Source organism: Haliotis asinina, chromosome 3 (genome assembly GCF_037392515.1).
Source record: "Haliotis asinina isolate JCU_RB_2024 chromosome 3, JCU_Hal_asi_v2, whole genome shotgun sequence".
NCBI classification, from domain to species: domain Eukaryota; kingdom Metazoa; phylum Mollusca; class Gastropoda; order Lepetellida; family Haliotidae; genus Haliotis; species Haliotis asinina.
The window spans coordinates 60,825,915-60,844,034 of record NC_090282.1 but is presented as its reverse complement, the minus strand read 5'-3'; the positions used below and the strand labels follow the sequence as shown (position 1 = coordinate 60,844,034).

The 18,120-nt window shown below is 36.6% G+C and overlaps 1 protein-coding gene across 12 annotated transcripts in view; it reads left to right on the top strand.

Annotated features, from left to right (window-relative positions):
- The window catches only part of LOC137278260 (FERM domain-containing protein 5-like), a 93,537-nt gene extending 75,718 nt beyond the window's left edge, over positions 1 to 17,819 (top strand). For 6 of the 12 annotated variants that reach the window (XM_067810490.1, XM_067810489.1, XM_067810500.1 and 3 more), the window contains 5 exons: positions 1,237 to 1,334; positions 3,531 to 3,548; positions 6,038 to 6,067; positions 7,964 to 8,011; positions 12,223 to 17,819. In XM_067810490.1, the coding sequence (XP_067666591.1) occupies positions 1,237 to 1,334; positions 3,531 to 3,548; positions 6,038 to 6,067; positions 7,964 to 8,011; positions 12,223 to 12,854 (826 nt within the window). In that variant the 3' untranslated portion in view covers positions 12,855 to 17,819. The remainder of the gene's footprint in view (positions 1 to 1,236; positions 1,335 to 3,530; positions 3,549 to 6,037; positions 6,068 to 7,963; positions 8,012 to 12,222) is intronic. The other 6 variants (XM_067810494.1, XM_067810492.1, XM_067810501.1 and 3 more) reach the window with 4 other exon arrangements.
- Positions 17,820 to 18,120: the final 301 nt, after the last annotated feature.

Genomic DNA, 18,120 nt, shown 5'->3' with positions numbered 1-18,120 from the left:
ACAGTTTGTGTTGTAAAACACTTAGGTATACTTGTCAATTTTCTTGTTTGCAGTTTTTTGTGTCCTTTCCTTTTTTCTATCTTATTTGTTTTTTATTTTATTATATTTTTCATTTTGTTTATTTTATTTATTTGTCTTTTTGGGGGTTTTTTAAAAGAAATTGTATATTCTTTGACTGCTATTTAATCAATTATGTAAGCTGTATGGTTAACACATAGTGCCTTTAGATTACCTGTAGTTTTCGGCTCATTTGAAATGTTATAGAAATTAACTTTAGAGCTTTTTTTCCATTCACTCAACTTGTTTTCTCCACTTCAAGTTTTCCTCTGTTTTGAGTAAAGTATTGACTTGACATAACATTTATTGTGAAAGTGTTTTGGTACCATTTAAAATCAGACGTTTCAACATGAGAAACAAAAGTAGTCATGTGATTTATTATTTATTAAGGATAGTATTAATAGCTCCATACCTGGACTTCCTCATGAAACCAACACAAACCATTTTGTCAAAAGAACACAGTGCATCTTTCCAAATAATTATATACCTTATACTTTATGTATTTATATATCCAAACAATATATCCATCTGACCTAATGATTGTAATTATTATGTCTTAATAACTACACCACTTCAGTGTTATATCTATTAATTCATCCTCCTCCAATATCATACTGACAATAAGCCATCAGAAGCATGATGTGAAACACAGCATGACATCATTCTCATTGTGTCTTGTATGAAGTGACGTCAGTATGTGTCATGTCTGTTTTGATGTCCTTAAAGTTTAACAAAAAGTTCAATATTTTCAGAAAATGTTAAATATATGTGATTTTCATAGGTAGTTTAAAGTGCTCACTAAGGGTTCAAAGTTCCTTTCCTCTATTTCAGTATTAGTTTATGGGTTAAGGAAATATTTTTTTTATTTAATCCTCTTTTATTAGATGTTTTGAAAACTGACTGAAATGTTTATATCCTGATGGAAATATCTATCACAGGGCTAGATGTGTATCTTGATTCACAGGAAATGATTATATGCATAAGACATGCTAGAATTACTTGTAAATTGAATCTGCATTGGAAACTACATCTGTTGATGCATGGAAAAGACAATGTTTATATTCTATATTCCACTTCTATAATCCTGGATTCTTCATATATCATAAATTATTCTTAGTATGTGTAGAATGAATTTGAATTAGCATGTATTAACGTTTGAGTTGTCTATTTGATTTACAGAACCAACTCTCTTCCCAACTTTTCCCGCAATAAGCATGCATCTGAGAGTAAGAGCAGTACGCTGAACACGTCAATCATGTCAGAGCCTGTACCGGAAGGTGGGTTTAGAACATCAAGACTTGTGTGTAACGAACAATTCATTTCAGCTTTATTTTCAGAAAATGTATACTGGACAAAAGTAATTAGGGATATATATAAATTTTGAAATTACGAATAATGATCTATCTACTTACTGACACACTGATAAGAGATCAGTCATAAAAATACCAATATCCCTAACTTATTTTGTCCAGTATTTATTCACTATTCACAACCATAACTTGTTTTGAGAGTCAGTGACATCACATACAATATTTCCTGCTCATAGTGATAGAGCAGGTGGCTCTAACTGCGTTACATACAATCAGACTTCAAACGAAGATGGTGGCAAATTCACCTGTGGTATTTATTCAGACGGTATCTAAAAAAAGGAACATGGTTTGTCTTGCGCCCAGATTGCTCTGTGACATGGCACTTGGTCATATACTTACAGGTTGTACTTATTATTTCATAGAATGATCAGCTGTTTAGTATATGATACAGATATATGTGCAATGTGGAGCTTATGGGTAAATGTTGTTTCTAAACTGCATTAATGTTTACTATGCATGTGATGACTGACTGGCTAGAATTAACAAACTTTGTGGAGAAGACAGAAAATGAAGCTTCCTTGAGTAGCAGCTTTATATCACCTTCCTTGTGATGGGATTATACCCAACAGTGACGACAGACAGACAGGTGTGGGTCACATAACACAGCATACATGTGAAATAGGCACATTGACAGTGGCCAGGTTGCTGCCATAGATAATGTGGATTAACAAGCTGGGAAACCATTTTGTATGTAGGTAAAAATATGTCACAGTCGGCACATAGTGGAACGAAAATAACCAATAGCATCCTAGTGAGGTGTTATATGCTTGAAAGGTTTATGTTTTTCTTTTTCCCAATAAATGGTGAAGATTTACTCCTGGGTGACTCTAGGCTGTGGTTAAAGCTGGACTCCCGCCCGCATCTGTACGTCCCTTGCATGACAGTGTTACATTACTCCAGTAGGCAGAACATGAACAGCCTCACACCGTTTTTGTGTTGTTGGCTCACATCGGCTATAAGCCCTAGTGACCTTATGCCATAGCCTGTTTGTCTGTTGTTTGTTGTAGTGATGAGCTGGAACTAGATAATGAAGCCAGTTATTTTTCATTTTGTACTGATCCTTTTCACAGTTTCCTTCAAATTATTTCATAGAAAATATGATGTAAAAAGCTTTAAGCTAGTTATAGTATGTGTTTTTAAAGTATCACAAATAATTATGTTTAAATGAAGCAAAAACAAATCAACTTAGCTGTGACATAACAAATAACCCTTTGAAATGCTGCATCTATAAATTTGTAAAATATATGTCACTTTCATAATCTTTAGGGGTAGTGGGGTAGCCAAGTGGTTAAAACGTTAGCTTGACATGCCAAAGGCCCATGTATGCTTCCCTAAATGGGTTAAGCCCATTTTTGGTTTCTCCTGCTGTGATATTGCAGGAATTTTGCTAAAAGTGGCATTAAACCCAACTGACTCACTCATTCAAGATCGTTGCTTAAGCCTTTTTTATCTTAAGGAAATCTAACCCTCCCCAAAAATAGTTATCTCATGTCAGAATTTGGATAAGAATCTGTTAAAGATGCTTTTGATATGTTTTCGGAGAGGATGAGCTACTGTTCCTTGACTTGAGTTTCACTGTTAACAGAACTTGCCCATCTGACACAGTGTTAATATATTAATACTCAGATATCACATGTTGTTCTCACCCTCTACTGATTTCCATTTTAAAGGCCTTACCAACACACATCCACACAACATCTTTAACTTTTCTAGATTTTATGTTGAGATAACATGGAACCCTTCAGGTGGAAGTTAGCATTGTACATGTGCTTTGCTTCCATTTCCTTTAATATGACTTTCAAACCTGACAGCTGAAATATTTTTGGAAAACTTAGATAATAGCGAAACACAAAACTATAAAAAGCCAAACTGATCAATTCAAAAGTATGAGCAGTCAGTGGACTATATTGTTTAGACAATATATCAAGTAGCTTTAAGACAATTGTGTTGATTAGTATGGTATATGGGTGTTAAAAGTAGTGTGCTCTATTGTGATACAGCATAGGTCTCTGGTAGATACGGTGGGTATATGGAACAGTGGTCAGGCTGGACTCCTTACTAATTTCTGTAGTAGTAGATGTATTATGTTTTTTGTGTTTATAGATCGAAGACGCTACAATGGTAAGTCTGTTATGATGCCTGTCAGTTATACTTTGGCTCAGGTTTGGTCTTCTAAGTCATTTTGCTTTCATTATTGTCTTGTCAGTGACTAAAACCTAGCTGGCAGATACAGACTTGTGTACATCTTGTCTTCAATAGTTATTGGACAGTGCAGACAAAACAAATTGTATTTCATTTTCTTGTTGAAATACTTCATTGTTGTACTAACCAAAAAATGTTCATCAAACTTGTATTTCAGTCCTTTTTGTTTGGAAATACAATTCCCTGATGCTTCATGGAAAGTTAGATTCCATTTTGTAAATAGAGAGAATCAAATTTCTTAATTTTTGTAAGATTGTATTGGGGAACCACGTCTCTTTTCAAAAATTTATCAGCATTTGAAATGATTTGTAGTTTTAAAGGCATTATGACGAATCTTTTATGTATACATAACTGTTGAAGAACAATTTGTATAAGGCCTTTAACGATAATCTTTTTCATTATCAATTGTGGTACATTGATATTTTAATTATGAATCTGTGTTTGCTGCCTATTTGAAATGTAAGTCTTATTAAGGCTCTAGCAGGACATCTCAGTAAAGGACCTATTCCGAAATAAGTTCAAAATATTCAAGTGGACATGACTCTTCAAATTACTTTTTGTTTTCATGTTTGTAAATAAACAAAACATTTTGGTTCAAATGGCAGCAAACCGCTTTTTGACAATTTTTCTAGCTTTCAGTAATCTATGGCTGAAAAGATTCAAACTTGAGCACTTTCACATGGCAGCTGACAAGGGTTTTTGGTTTTGATTACACTAACTGCATGTTTCACCTTATTCTTCCCGTTTCACCGCAGTCAGTCCCTTGAGTTGTTGCCACTGCCCGCATATTTGAACCACTGTCACCTGCAGTGGTGGTATGCTATGCCCACATGCTAAAGTTATCTCCCCTTGCAAGCAGATTTATTCAAATTCTAATTACCAGCTTTCACCTGCCCACAGCTTTGACAATTGAGTGATGCTGATTTAGTTGACTCAAAAAAATGTTGGACACGTGAACAGTCGCTTTAGTGTACTTGATTTAGGAAATACTTTCTGAGCAGATGAAGTTGTCTCTATTCTTTTGTGTGAAGAAGGTGAGTTGCTCAGGATATGTCTTCTGTTGGCCTCCGATACAAGTAGAAGTTTAGAAGCTTTTATTCTTTGCTATGAACAGTGCCGGCTTTCTGTCCCCAGAGTTTCTGTGATGAAGGTCATTTTTGCAAAGTTTTTTTGCATCAGGTTGTAGATTGTCAGTTACCTCCCTTGGCTGGAAGCATGGATGAATAGATACGCCTTGTTTCATGTTTGTGAGTGATGGAAGCCAGTGCGGAGTTTTCTTGGAAACCCCTGTAGGACAGGTGTGGCCCTTCAGGCTTTGTGGTTATAAAGTGTATCTGAAATGAGTGTTTGACAGTGTGTGCAAATTCAGCTGTATAACTGTATATTCATATATTGACTGTATATACTATATTTCATTCCGTAAATATTTATATTTTAAACACCAGTAATTATGAATGAAAGGTGTCTCTGGTAAGTTTGTTCTTGTTAACTAGTGTTTCATTAATACAGAAGCCAACATTTGCAATCCTGTGTAACAGTATGTTTCCAGTAAAATTTTGAACATGTTAAAGGACAACAGAAATAATTGTCCATAGGCACCAGATTTGGCATGGCACCAGTATATCTACACTGATCATATGTGTTGTGGAAATCTGTAAGTCAACTTCACTTAAGGTTTCTCAGAACATGTCTTTCTAGCCTCCACATCACCAGCCCACATCAGAATGTATTTCAACGGGGTCCAACCATTTATGTCCTCTCTACTTTAAGTCAGGCTGTGTTGTATTGTTGTCCTGTTACAGTATTCTATTTGCATTTCATCTGGGAACCGGGATTTTTTTTTTTAATTTTTTTTTTTTTAATTATTTTTTTTGTTTTTTTGTTCTGTTTGATTTTACACTTGAATACCTGCTGCAAGTCATTGCCCCTTAAAAGTTAGACTTTTGTTCAAATTTTGTGTAATTTGTGTTGCAAAATTGTATAGTGCTGTTGCTTTAGATGTTCTGCTTTAAATATTCAATGTACAAAAAAGCATTAGTACAGAAGTATTGCTGTATGGTTGTTGGAGGTATTGTGCTTTTGGATATATCCTCAGGTTTGCTGCTTTACACTAATGATGGACTTTTTTTTTTGAAGAACTGTTATAAAATTGTAAAGTTCATTCCGAAAGCAGAATATTTGTGGAGAGTTATATAATATTATTTGGACGATATTTGATATGGTGTAGCATCATCATTGTGTGCCAAAAAATATTTCAGAATAACACACTCAAAAATAAACAGCACATGTAATTTTAGTATTTCAATTCTGTGAGAAAAGTCGGTTGTGTGATGTATCGACTTGAGCCTCAACTGAACATGGACTTGCAGTTTCATTCCAAACTAAACTTGTTCTGTTTAATCCACTAGTTTATCTTGCACCGAGTCGCCGGGCCCAAGGTAACTACACCTGCATGCTGATCATATCATCCCTTGTCTCATTCAGTTCCATCACCCATCAGTTCCATCATCCCACCGGGCATATTTGTGGTCTCCTCATTCAGACTCTCTTTCCACAGTTTCACTGTTCTATCAAGGGGCTGAAAGAAAGGTCACTATAGTGAAATGCTCATGATCTACTTAAACGTATTCAAAATGGAGGACAAACCAAGTTGGTTTTTTGGTTTCACTGACTTCGTTGGTCAGCATTCTTGGAGGATTACAGCAAAATGAAAATTGTTTCTTTGGGTTTTGAACATGACCATGTCTGCAGAATTACTTGTTTCCTTTTGGCTGTACTGTTCCCAGTATATGGTACCAGATTTTAAGTTTAAGATAACCACAGGCTTTCAGTCCCCTGAGAAAGTTTGACTGTATCCTGACACCTGATTTGCTGTGAGTGCACGGTGCAATCACCAAAGTAGGATAGTGCAATTCTTGGGACATTATTCTCACGATGTCCACATTGTTCATTTGAGCTTGTTTGCTGAACCTTCCGTCACGTCTGTCTGATGTAATTCACCGTCGCAAAAGCGTGTGATGTAAGTTTGAGGTCATTACTGTTGTGTCATATTGTTGAAGCCTTCAGCAAGAACTGATATTGTACTGGTTATATTTCATGGCTAGGACAACATACCATTGCTCAAATGATTCATCCCATTTAACTGGTTATAAGGGATAACTACTTATGTATGTATTAGAACTGATCATGAAATGTAATATTAATCAGATTACATATCCCGTATAATCTTTCCTTTCACTAATTTGTCACTGTTTGTGACATACAGGTAACTGATATTATGTAATCTTAAGAGCTAACAGTCTTTATCAATACAAAGGTTTCATGTTGATATACCCTTCTACCACAATGACTGAATAAACCCATTCTTTCTCTTATACATCAGACCCTTCCCCCTTTCCCATCCCATAGACTTTCAGATGCAAACCCAAGGGACTCGGCTATTTTCACATTTAAATTTATTCACTCTTATGATGAACTAACAAATTCTAAGTAGATTCGTATCATTTGCTAACACAGTCTGTAGGCTCTTATCATGGCTAACAATTTCTATGATATTTGTTCCCGTTTTTGTTATCCAGAAAAAGTTCCATGACATAACAATTTTTCAACTTTTAAAAGTTTATCATGGACATTCCTGAATGAGCAAGCATAATTAACATGAAAGAAATATATTTAAGCAGAAAATGTCACTAATTTTGATGTTATTTTTCTTGGTATATTAAATATTATCTCTATGTATATTAACATACAAACTGTTGTTGAGATTACATTGTCGTCAGGATTGAGTTTGAAGCGAGTAGTTAACCGGATCTTAATAGACAGTAAGCTGTTACTAATGCCACCTTTCCTTGCCATGGCAACGCTTATCTTCTCCTATGTCACTGTTACCAAGAAGGATAATTATGAGTACTATCCTTTCAGTATTATAGTGATTACTAGCTCTGATTTTGCATTTTGTAAAAATCTGAACAGATGTTCCTTAAGTCGTAAGTGTACCACAGGTATCATTTGAGAGAAATTTATAAGGATGGATATTAGGACTAGGTGCTATATAAATGAATTATCATAATTGTTAGGGAAAGTAATCTGGTTATTAAGGCTGCAGCATTTGAAGAATCCTGTTGTGTTATGTTACGAAAGTGTAATTATATTGGGAATTTCATTATAATACCGAAAGTCTAGATTCATATCATATTATTAACCAATTATACCTGCTCATTAGTATTACTATACTGATTAACATTAATATAATTAATAAGAATAACATCCATGAGACAGATAAATATCGATCCTCATCTGTGATGAAAACTGTTCATTTCATGTGTTTCGAATAGGAATGGCGGAAGAAACTCCAAATCAGTCTTTTGAAATCACCCCAACAGGTGAATTGCTTATATTTTATTTGGGGCTCACATCTCTCTCTCTCTCATTTCTTCACAGCTGGTGGGTAGCCTCTGTACACGCAGCATTGACAATGTGCACATCTATCTTGCACATGCAGTATTAACAGTGTGATATATCTATCTGATTTTTGCCTACTCAGCATTCATGCCTTTGTTGTGATGTCATGTGTCTGTGTTTTAAGTCCAAGACACCAGTGCCATTTTCAGATATTTCATTTATTCACATTTACATGAAAAGCAACATGTGTGATGATTATGGTCAGGTTACAAATCTAAATTGTTTCGGTGTGATCAATTTGAAAATATGTAACAGATTTTACTGTGTTTGAGTGAAGAGTGTCTGGTAGGAGTTAATGACGAAGGTGCTAATGCTGGGTATGGCATTACACATGCATGTTGTCTGTTTGGGTGTGAGGGTGCAGGTTTGTATGACAAGAGCAGAGGGAGGAGGTGGTGGCAGGGCTGTGATGATTCACCTGGTGCTGGTACAACATGATACTGTCCTCTCTCCGTATTCATACATCATGATACTGTCCTTGCCAAGTATTTGTACATGGCAAGACTGTCTTCAACCAGTGTTCATAGATCGCAATGCTTGCTTCAGTTGTTATTTGTGCATTGCAATACAGTCCTCACCCTGGTACATCACCATACTGTCCTCCTCCAATATTGGTAGATAGCAATTCTGTCTTCCTCCAATACTGGTAGGTAGCGAGACTCTCCTCCAATATTGGTAGATAGCGATACTGTGCTAATAAGGTCATATGACCAGTTCAGGCTAATTAAGTAAGTATGATCAGTTTGCATCCCAAGTCATTCTAACCTGTGAAGGTCCAGAGTAGAATAGGCCTTCACCAACCCATGCGACCCTGCTTGTTGTAAGGCCGACTAATGAGATCAGATGGTCAGGCGCCCTGACTTAGTTGACTCATGTCATCGGTCCCACTTGCGCAGATCGATACTCATGATGTTGATCACTGGATTGTCTGATCCAGACTCGATTATTTTCAAAGCAGTCATATAGCTGGAATGTTGCTGAGTGCGGTGTAAAACTAAACTCGCTCACTCCCAAGTCATTCCCTCTGATAGTAAAATACTCGCCCTGTAGGAGCAATACGTCAGTTTTCAGTCTGAAGTTCTATGAACTTCTAAATCATGTCATAAAGGTGAATCATAACAGCCCTCCTGGCCCCACAAAGAGCTTCATCCCTTACTGACTCAAAGAGATTTCAACTTACACTTACAGTAGTGATATCATTCAGATTGCTTTCTGCAGTTGGGTGTCACAATCATCATGAGTTCAGTGGAATGCAGATGATGTACATTAAGACACCAAAACAAGTGTTGTGGTTCCCGTTCCATAGTGCTGTAGAACCAGTTAGCAGTGTAGGAAAGATGCAGAAAATCTGGCCTGTACAGAGGCCTGGCGAGTCAATTTTTTTACTAATCCTGCCCAAATCTAGCCAGTCCTTCAAGTATCAATAAAACACAAGGTCAAGACTTAAAACTGGCTTGTTTTATTTTAAGCAATCATTTTAATATACACACACAGAGCTTGAACTGTTAAATCTCCCCAAGTGGAATCATCTGGTTACAACATTACAGAACTAGTCTCCAGACAAGTTATCAACATCTCCATCAAGATCTGAAAAGTCAGATAAGGTCTTATAATAAGCAAACATATCTCATCAATTTCATTTGCGATAATTTTATCTGCTTGATTATTCTAATATCCTTTGGCAATATTCAAAAAGGTTACAATCATTACATACGTCACTGGTTTGCTAAAACTGAGTGGGGTTATCCACAAAATTCGCCCATTCTGGACGTTGGGACGACTTATCTTTCCTACACTGAGGTTAGGTGGGTAAGTCCAAGATGGGCTGTGTTTGGTAATATGTGATTGTAGACCACATCACTTTTGATGGATTCTCTTAGAATCTAGAATTTTGAATTAATGCATTAGTTATTTGAGTTCATGGGGAAGCTGCTACATGTATGAGATCAGGACTTGCAGGTGGCCATCATTTTATGAGGTGAATTCATTAGTGACTCCTTCTCCTGTAGTTCATAGTTAAAGAGTTAACAGGTCACAACGCTAGAGAGTTTGCCTCTTGGAGTGGTGTGGAAATATACTACTGAAATGAAGTTAAAGAACATCTGGTTCTTTCATGTGTGTAATCTGAAAGAAGTAGATGTTCGTTAACTAGTTTGTGAAGTGTACATGGAATGGTGTGAAGATGCTTTGGTATACGGTCTCCTGTTTTGACAGAGAAAATCATTTCTATTCACATGATGTGTATGCTGTGAATGAACAGTAAGTCACAGAACCCTGAACTTATGGTTCAAGATATATGGATTTTCAAGTGCGATAAAGCACTCCAGTGTATATTTATTTCAAGAAATGTGAAAACCAAAATCCAGCCATAGTTGTAACACTACCACAATGCATTGTAATCAGTGAGATGTGTGTCATGTAAAGATTGGGATATGATTGCTGTGTTGATGCACATTTTCTTTCTCTGAATTAAAAACATGGAATTTCTCACTAATCAACTTAATGAGTACTATTATATACAGAATTTAACTAATAACAATCTTGCTGTTTTAACTGAGATTGCATAATTATCTCGATTTAACATGTCTGGCTCTACTATCTGTGTCAACTAGAATGAGGTTGTGGGAAAGGTCTATATTAATGGATGTGTGCAGCAATAACAGCTGTTAGGTGGACACTGTTGGCAACTCAAGATTTTGTTTCATGGTGTGTCTGTTAAGCATTGTTTCCATCATGTTAAAATGTTCTATTGTCACACAGCTTTCAAGGCTGTGATGACATAATTTGTCTGTGAAGACCTTTGTGTGCAACAGACCCCATGAAATCATAAACGGCTGCTGGTCACATGGGGACTCAGTTATCTGAGTTGACACTGTTCATTGCAGACATGCATCCCTTCAGCACACCAAAAACCTATGATTGGGGTTTGAATCTCAGTTCTCCTTAGTTATATTTCCAGTTTTGTTTTCACCATAACTGTGCTTGTGAGATTAAACTAAGGGGTGAAGTACCCATGTGACTAAAGCCTTCACCCATTAAGCTGAACACCCGGGTTTGATGTTCCACATGGGTACAATGTGTGAAGCCAGTTTCTTGAGTCCCTACTGTGATGTTGCTGGAATATTGCCAGAAATGGCATAAAACAAGACTCACTCACCCAGCCAAGTGGTAAACATAACTTTGGTGTCACTTTGGGCCTTCCTTCCAAATTAGGGACTGTGAAGTAGCCTAGTGGTTGGAGCATTCGTTCATTACGTCAAGCATCTGGGTTCGATTCCCCACATGGACACAAATAATGTGTGAAGTCCATTTCTGGTGTACGCCACTGTGATATGGCCGGAATATTGCTAACAGCAACGTAAAACTAACTCCCTTCATATCAAGCTCACACGCTATGATACAACTCCAGTATTGTTCAAAGGGGCATTGGACATTACTCACTCACTCATCAGTATTTCTCATGACAGTGAGTGCTCAGCTTGTTACTGCACACTGAGTTTTGCATATGAACATCAATACTCTACATTATATGGCATGGTTGTGATAAATGTATCTGTGATTGTTTGATATCATTCGCCATAGCCTCATATCATGTAAGCACACATATCGTGTTTGCTTTGTGTACGGCATGAAGTGATATCATTTGTGGTCATGTACAACAATGGTTTGTATATTGCAATATAACATGTGATTATAATAATAAGTATTTGTGGACATAACAGTTACGTGAAGCTGAACGTAAGTTCCACTATAGCAACACTGAACACCAATTCCTAATGGTTAAAGGGAGACTACATCATCACCTGGTGGTCTAGGTCCATTATTTAGAAGCTTTTTTACAACTTTGACATTAAAGCTTACGATATTGTAAAGGTATTATAAGGATAATTATCATCTGCTGGAGTATTAATCATGGCTAGCATGCAGATTTGGTCATTTTGAACACTACCAATCTGTCCTCGGGTGGTCTCCCTTTAATCCATGAAATTACTAAAATTGTATGTATTTTGTATAAAAGAATTAGTGGGCAAACTTTTTACCACAGGCAAATTCAAAAGCTAAATGTGTTAGTGTGTCCCTAAAATGGGTCCTGTAATGGGTAGCATGTTACAGTTCTGTTCATGTTTTACAGAAGCAGCAGTGGATGTCCCAGGGAATGCCTTCGGAGCACAGACGTCCAGCCCCATTGTCCCAGAGAGCCCTGTCCTGAAGGCACCCCTAGCTGCAGAGGAGAAGTTTGATATGCAGAAGGTTCAGACTGTGTCTGCAAGCGCACCTGGTCAGAAGACTCCTGTCAACGGATCTGTCCCGGTTGACCCCTCCTTCCTGGAAACCAGCATCGATTCCATGCCGTCCTACCAGCCAAACATGACGATGGATGACGACGAAGAGGATGACAAGACACCCAAGCCGTCTCTGGACGAGCAGATTAAGCAACTTGAGGAACAGTACGAGAAGATCACCAGCGACCAGAACCACATAGCGCCTGGCGGCAAAATTGGGGCCGCACCTAAAGCCGCTCCTGCTTCTACCGGTACATCAAAGTCTCCGCCCAAATCATCTGTGTGTGCAACCTGCTGCAAGGTTTTAACCTACTCAATCCTGTTTGCTGTACTTCTTATGGCGGTGACTTTTGTTGTTTTGTTCTACACTAAATTTGATCACCCATTGCTGGATGAGGGACGGAAACAACTGCAATTCCTCGAACCCGTCAAGCACTATATCGACGACTCAGTGGAAGCAATTGCCAGCAAGTTCAAGTGAAGAAATAATGCCTTATTTTTGTGTCAGAGTTATTTTTGGTTACATATCATTGGCAATAAGTGACAAAGCCAACTTGCAGAAAACATGTTACACCACTTAGATTGTGATAGAATCGTGCATTGTAAAACCTCTCCTTCTGATTATTCTATAGCACTCTTTTATTTTGTATCAAGGAAAGTGAGTGAGCAAACAGTGTAGTTATTTCTTTCTCAGCAACAATGTATTCAGAATGATTGTACAGATTTAAATGAACATCATGAATCTCATATCATGTTTATACATGTTAATAATAATATTAACTAATATTACTGGACAATGGTTAAAAATATTATCAATATTGCATTTTACAGGAATTTTTATATGATTTTACAAATGACAGATCGGGACTGATAATTATTCTCTACCTCTTGTTAAAAACACATTACTGCCTTACCAATGTGGCACAACTCAGGAAAACTTCCATTGGTCTGTGTATGGCAATGCTACACATACGTGATACATACAATCTAGTAACCATTAAATGTGCCTGCCATGAAACAAAAGTGTTAAGTTTGAGAAATTATCATATGTTAAAGGTAAGCTGCAGCTGTAACTTCTTTCATACTTCTGTTATCTGAACTGAATAAATGTAATGCATAATAATAAGACTCTGCAGTACCATGTATACAGGTTGTGTGAAGGAGAGGTTTTAGTAATGCAATATGGTGGGGATGTTACCATGGTGATTGCTTCTCCCTCTTATTAGCTTTTTGTAATTTCAGTGAGTGCAGAATGTGTCTGTTTTTGCCCTTTTAACTAAATAATTTGAAACATGAATTTTTGTTTGAAAATTAATGTTTAATAAGGTGGAGTGGTGATATGAAATGCGATATGATGTGTGGCTTTCTCTACCTGCCAGCATGGAGATATGCAATAACCTTTAATAATGAGACAGTCTATCACCAAGTATTTGTCCCCACCATCTTGTTTTGTGTGACCGTGATCTGAATCTATTTACACCTCGCTCGCGGGTGCGGTAATATTTCAGGCCCTCATCATGTGACTTGTGAGTTTTGTGACGCTTTTTTTCGTACATTGATGAGGTGTAGCTGAAAGCTGAGGGGGCAAACCAAGAGGGAAGTATAGGAGGGTGCAGATGGATAGCATGCAATTGTAGATACACTCTCGATTGCATAATTATACTGCTAGATTCTGTTGTTTTCAGAATAGACTGAAAAGAAACATTTTATTTTGGATAGATCTGGGGTATTGTGAGGGACATTGTTTCATGATGTACTCTGTCGGCTCACCCTTCTGCACCCTCCAATATACAGGAACAGATTGTAGACAAGAATAAATATTTATTTGCAGATAATGTAGTTGATCAACAAAGTTTGGTTAGTTTATGTCCCTGCTTGTGCAATTGTACTGATTACACTAATCCATCATGACAAAAATATCCGCTTTGCATACATGTAGACCTAAATTGAGTCGGCAGCTTAGTAGTTCATGTCAAAATTCACTTTCATTTAACTCTCTTATCCTCAAAGTTCAAAGCTGAGATTTATCATCCTTTGCAGTAGACTACCTTGCTTCTTAGCCCAAGTCCTGGAACAGAGGGATATTGAAACCAGTGGTTGCTATGGTACAATGGTTGCTATGTTGCATTGTATGGTACATGATGCTGGATAGTGTAGATGTATTGAAAGGGCATTGGTATCCTTCTTAGCGTATGGTGCTACAGTCCATTATAGGAGGGTGTTAATTTGTTCGGGCTTGAATCAGTAGTGTTTTGTTTTTTGTGTGTATGTACTGAGTTTTTGACAGTATGTACTGGAATGTTTTTATCCAAATAAGTCTCAGCTTTGGGCAGCTTGGTTTTCAATGGTTGGAGGCACTGGTATACATTGAACAGGTAGTATGTCAAGGGCATTGTCAGATGTTTAACAATGCATCCTCAGCATTGTGTAAGAATCAGCGTTTCCCAGGAAGACCTTGAAAAAGGAATGATTTGGGCATGAGAATAAAATCTTGGAAGGAACAAGGTTGAAGAAGTTCTGGAAAGAAACCGAGATGATAATTTGAATGTTGAGGAAGACCTAGAGTGTCCATAATGTTAACCAACGGTAGGATGAGAGAGTTAGATCTGCCTCTGAGTGCTGCTGGATTGGGTGAGCTTGTATCTATATTCAGCATCACAGGATGAAAGTGAGGTATCACGCATCACTGTATCAGTTGGAGAACTCATGTTTTTTTGTCACTAATAATCTGCCAGTTTGGAAACCCTTTTTCTTAAAGTATAGTGTTTTGATCTCAAGGGGTAGAAATTTCAGTTATATATTAAAATTTTTTTGTCTGTTTTATGTTTCAAATATTTAATTGTTTCATTTTAGATTGTAAGGTTTGGCATTTTTTGGAGGACTTTGTTTATTGAAATGTTGAAATTAGAATGTTTACATAGTATATTCATACATAATTACTTTGTCTTTATTTATTTCAGTCATTCTATGACACTTTCCTGCGATTTTGATATTGAAATCAGGAAATATGATGGCAGATATTGGTACTAATTATCCACTTGTTGCATACGCTTCATGTTGTAATGTAGATATTTAGCTAGAATAACAACATGCTTATATCTTCAGTTCTGCTGTGTTTCAAGTCCATAAATTATGCAATACAACTTTTTGTGTCCAACATACTGGCAAGACTAACATAATAACTATTAGATCATCTCATTGTAACATAGGCCATTGTGTCATTGCTCATGGATCTGGACTTGGCTGCACCCAGTAATCGACCCCACTGCTGGAAGAGGCAAAAACTAAATTAATATTTTTAAATCGTGTTGAAATTTATTAACAGATTATTAATTTTCGTACGTTGTGTCAAGATGATACTATGTTGTGTATTGTTACATGTGATTGTTATGTGGCATGTTTTTATTGTATGTAAATGCAGTCTAAGACTATGATTTTCCAGTGGTCAGCTGTGACTTTGCCTCTCTAGCAGCAGTTGCCGCAAGTCCTCAGACAGAACATGGGTTACAGGTGAAACCAGCAGAGCTCAAAAAGTCTAGAACAAAGTCATTTTAGATTTCTTTAATCTAACAACTTTTTTGGAAGATCACCAACTTTTAAATGATTTATGATGAACTTTAATAAGGCTGGTCTCAGAGACAGAAGCTTGGGTGAAACTGTAAGAACCCAGGCATCTGTTTGAGGACTTCAGTTTTTAATCTTTTTGATGCGCTATACATTTTCTGAGCTTACCATTACACTGTTATTTTAGATCTACACGCCTTGCATGTTTTAATTCAAATAATTTGTTCATGTGTTTGGATATATCCATCATGATCTTTGTTGAGATTTTATGTACAGACAGATACTCACCTAGTTACTGCACATAAATTGTTACATATTCTTAAATATGTAGAACATATTGACTGAAGTTGGTGATATCTTAATTTTCCTCCAATTCTGTTTGTATAGAGAATCACTATTCTCGCCTCTGTATGGTGACCCGGCTAGAGGATCTGTAAGTGTATATACATACAAATATATGTGTTAAACTTGGCAGCCACTGAACAAGTGCTTTCTTAAGCTCTGTTGATTGTCCTAGATTTATCCCTTCCTGTCTATCACCTGTGTTTGTGGGTTACGTGATGTGTGGTGGTGTTTTATTTTAGACATGTTGTTGATGTTGTACATTCTTGTTAAGATTTAGGAAGAAATACCTACATTTATACCTTCAAAACAACCACTTTTGTCAAGATTTATTTCTACAAACCACAATTTTACATGTACTGTTGTGACCATAGAAACATGTACCATCTATTGTAAGCATAAAACCAACCACATTTTAGATGAGATAGAATATCTGAATGTATTACAGTACTTTTCTGTGTACATGGTAGTGTCCATCAATACCACTTTAATTATGTATACAACTCATGATAGATTTCAGAAATTATCCGAGGTTCAAATAACTGACGTGACGTCAGTTTGAAATTCATGAAGATACTAACCATTTTAACTTCATAATGAAACAGAAAAAACTTTGTATAATGAAGCTTGTATTGGATTTTTGTGAGGTTATAACTTAAAAAGATGAAACAAGACTGTGCTAGGAATGTTGTGTCCCTGATTAACAGTGTACTGATGAAGAGTGAGTGTTTAACCTCTACCAATTTCATAGAGATCATCTCTGCTTTCAGTAGACTTGTTTTTTACTCTCAAGAAATTATGCAAAACTATGAATTTTTCAGAAAAATATTTCTTACATTCTGCGTTTTATTGAAAGGATATTCATTTTTTTTTTTTAATTTATGAACTGATTGAATAAAGATGCACTGTAGGTAAAGGGTAGGACGGAAACTTTGATGCTAGGTTTCCCTGGGTCATTCATGGGGGTTCATCCTTTAATTCTTTAATTGACGGTTTTACCAGCTTTACCTTCCCATGCTTTTCAACCTCAAATCATGCATTTTATCATTGACACATTTAACCTTGAAAAATTTCCACTTGATAAAACACACTTCTGATGAATTTTTCAAGGCACTTTTCTCTTGATTAATTTAGATCTAAGAAAAAGATTAATATCAACAACTATTTATCTTTTCATGTGAGTAGCTGTCCCACTCCACGTGTCGTAAGGACAGTGGTTACACAACTTTCCCAGATTTTTAGACATCCCAAGTGATGGAGAGCTTTATATGTAACACATGCCAGATTTGTCTGCCCTTCACCAAACTGATTTCCTAATATTAATGCATGTTTTATGAACCTCATGCCAAGGTCAACTTTAGTTCGCTGTTGTTTTGCTATTATTTTTATTTTCTGGGGACCAACTTTTGTTCGTCCCTCCCTCCCTCGTGGTTGTGTACTGGCTCGCCTGATAACTCTGTGTCTACTTTGTAGAATGCATCATATCGAGCATTTACAAGGATTTTCAACAAAATAATAAAAAAATCCACTCTGTAGCAAAGTAACTGTTTTTGTGTTTTGTTCTGTCTGAAAAAGGCCAGTGGTTAGCGTAGTATCTAAATGATTTGCTTGTCTCAACGAAAACTGGCGTTCGTTTAGTGGACACAATAAGTGTGTGAAGCCCATTTCTGGTGTCCCCTGCCATGATATCTAAAAGCAGCATAAAACAAAAGTCACTCACTGCTTGAAACAAACTTGAGTGTAGCATGTGCGTCTGATAGAGCATGGTTTCCAGTTTGGGTTTGAACAGCCATCAGTGTCCGAATCTTGGATATGGTGAAATCTCAGCTGCCTGTAGATTA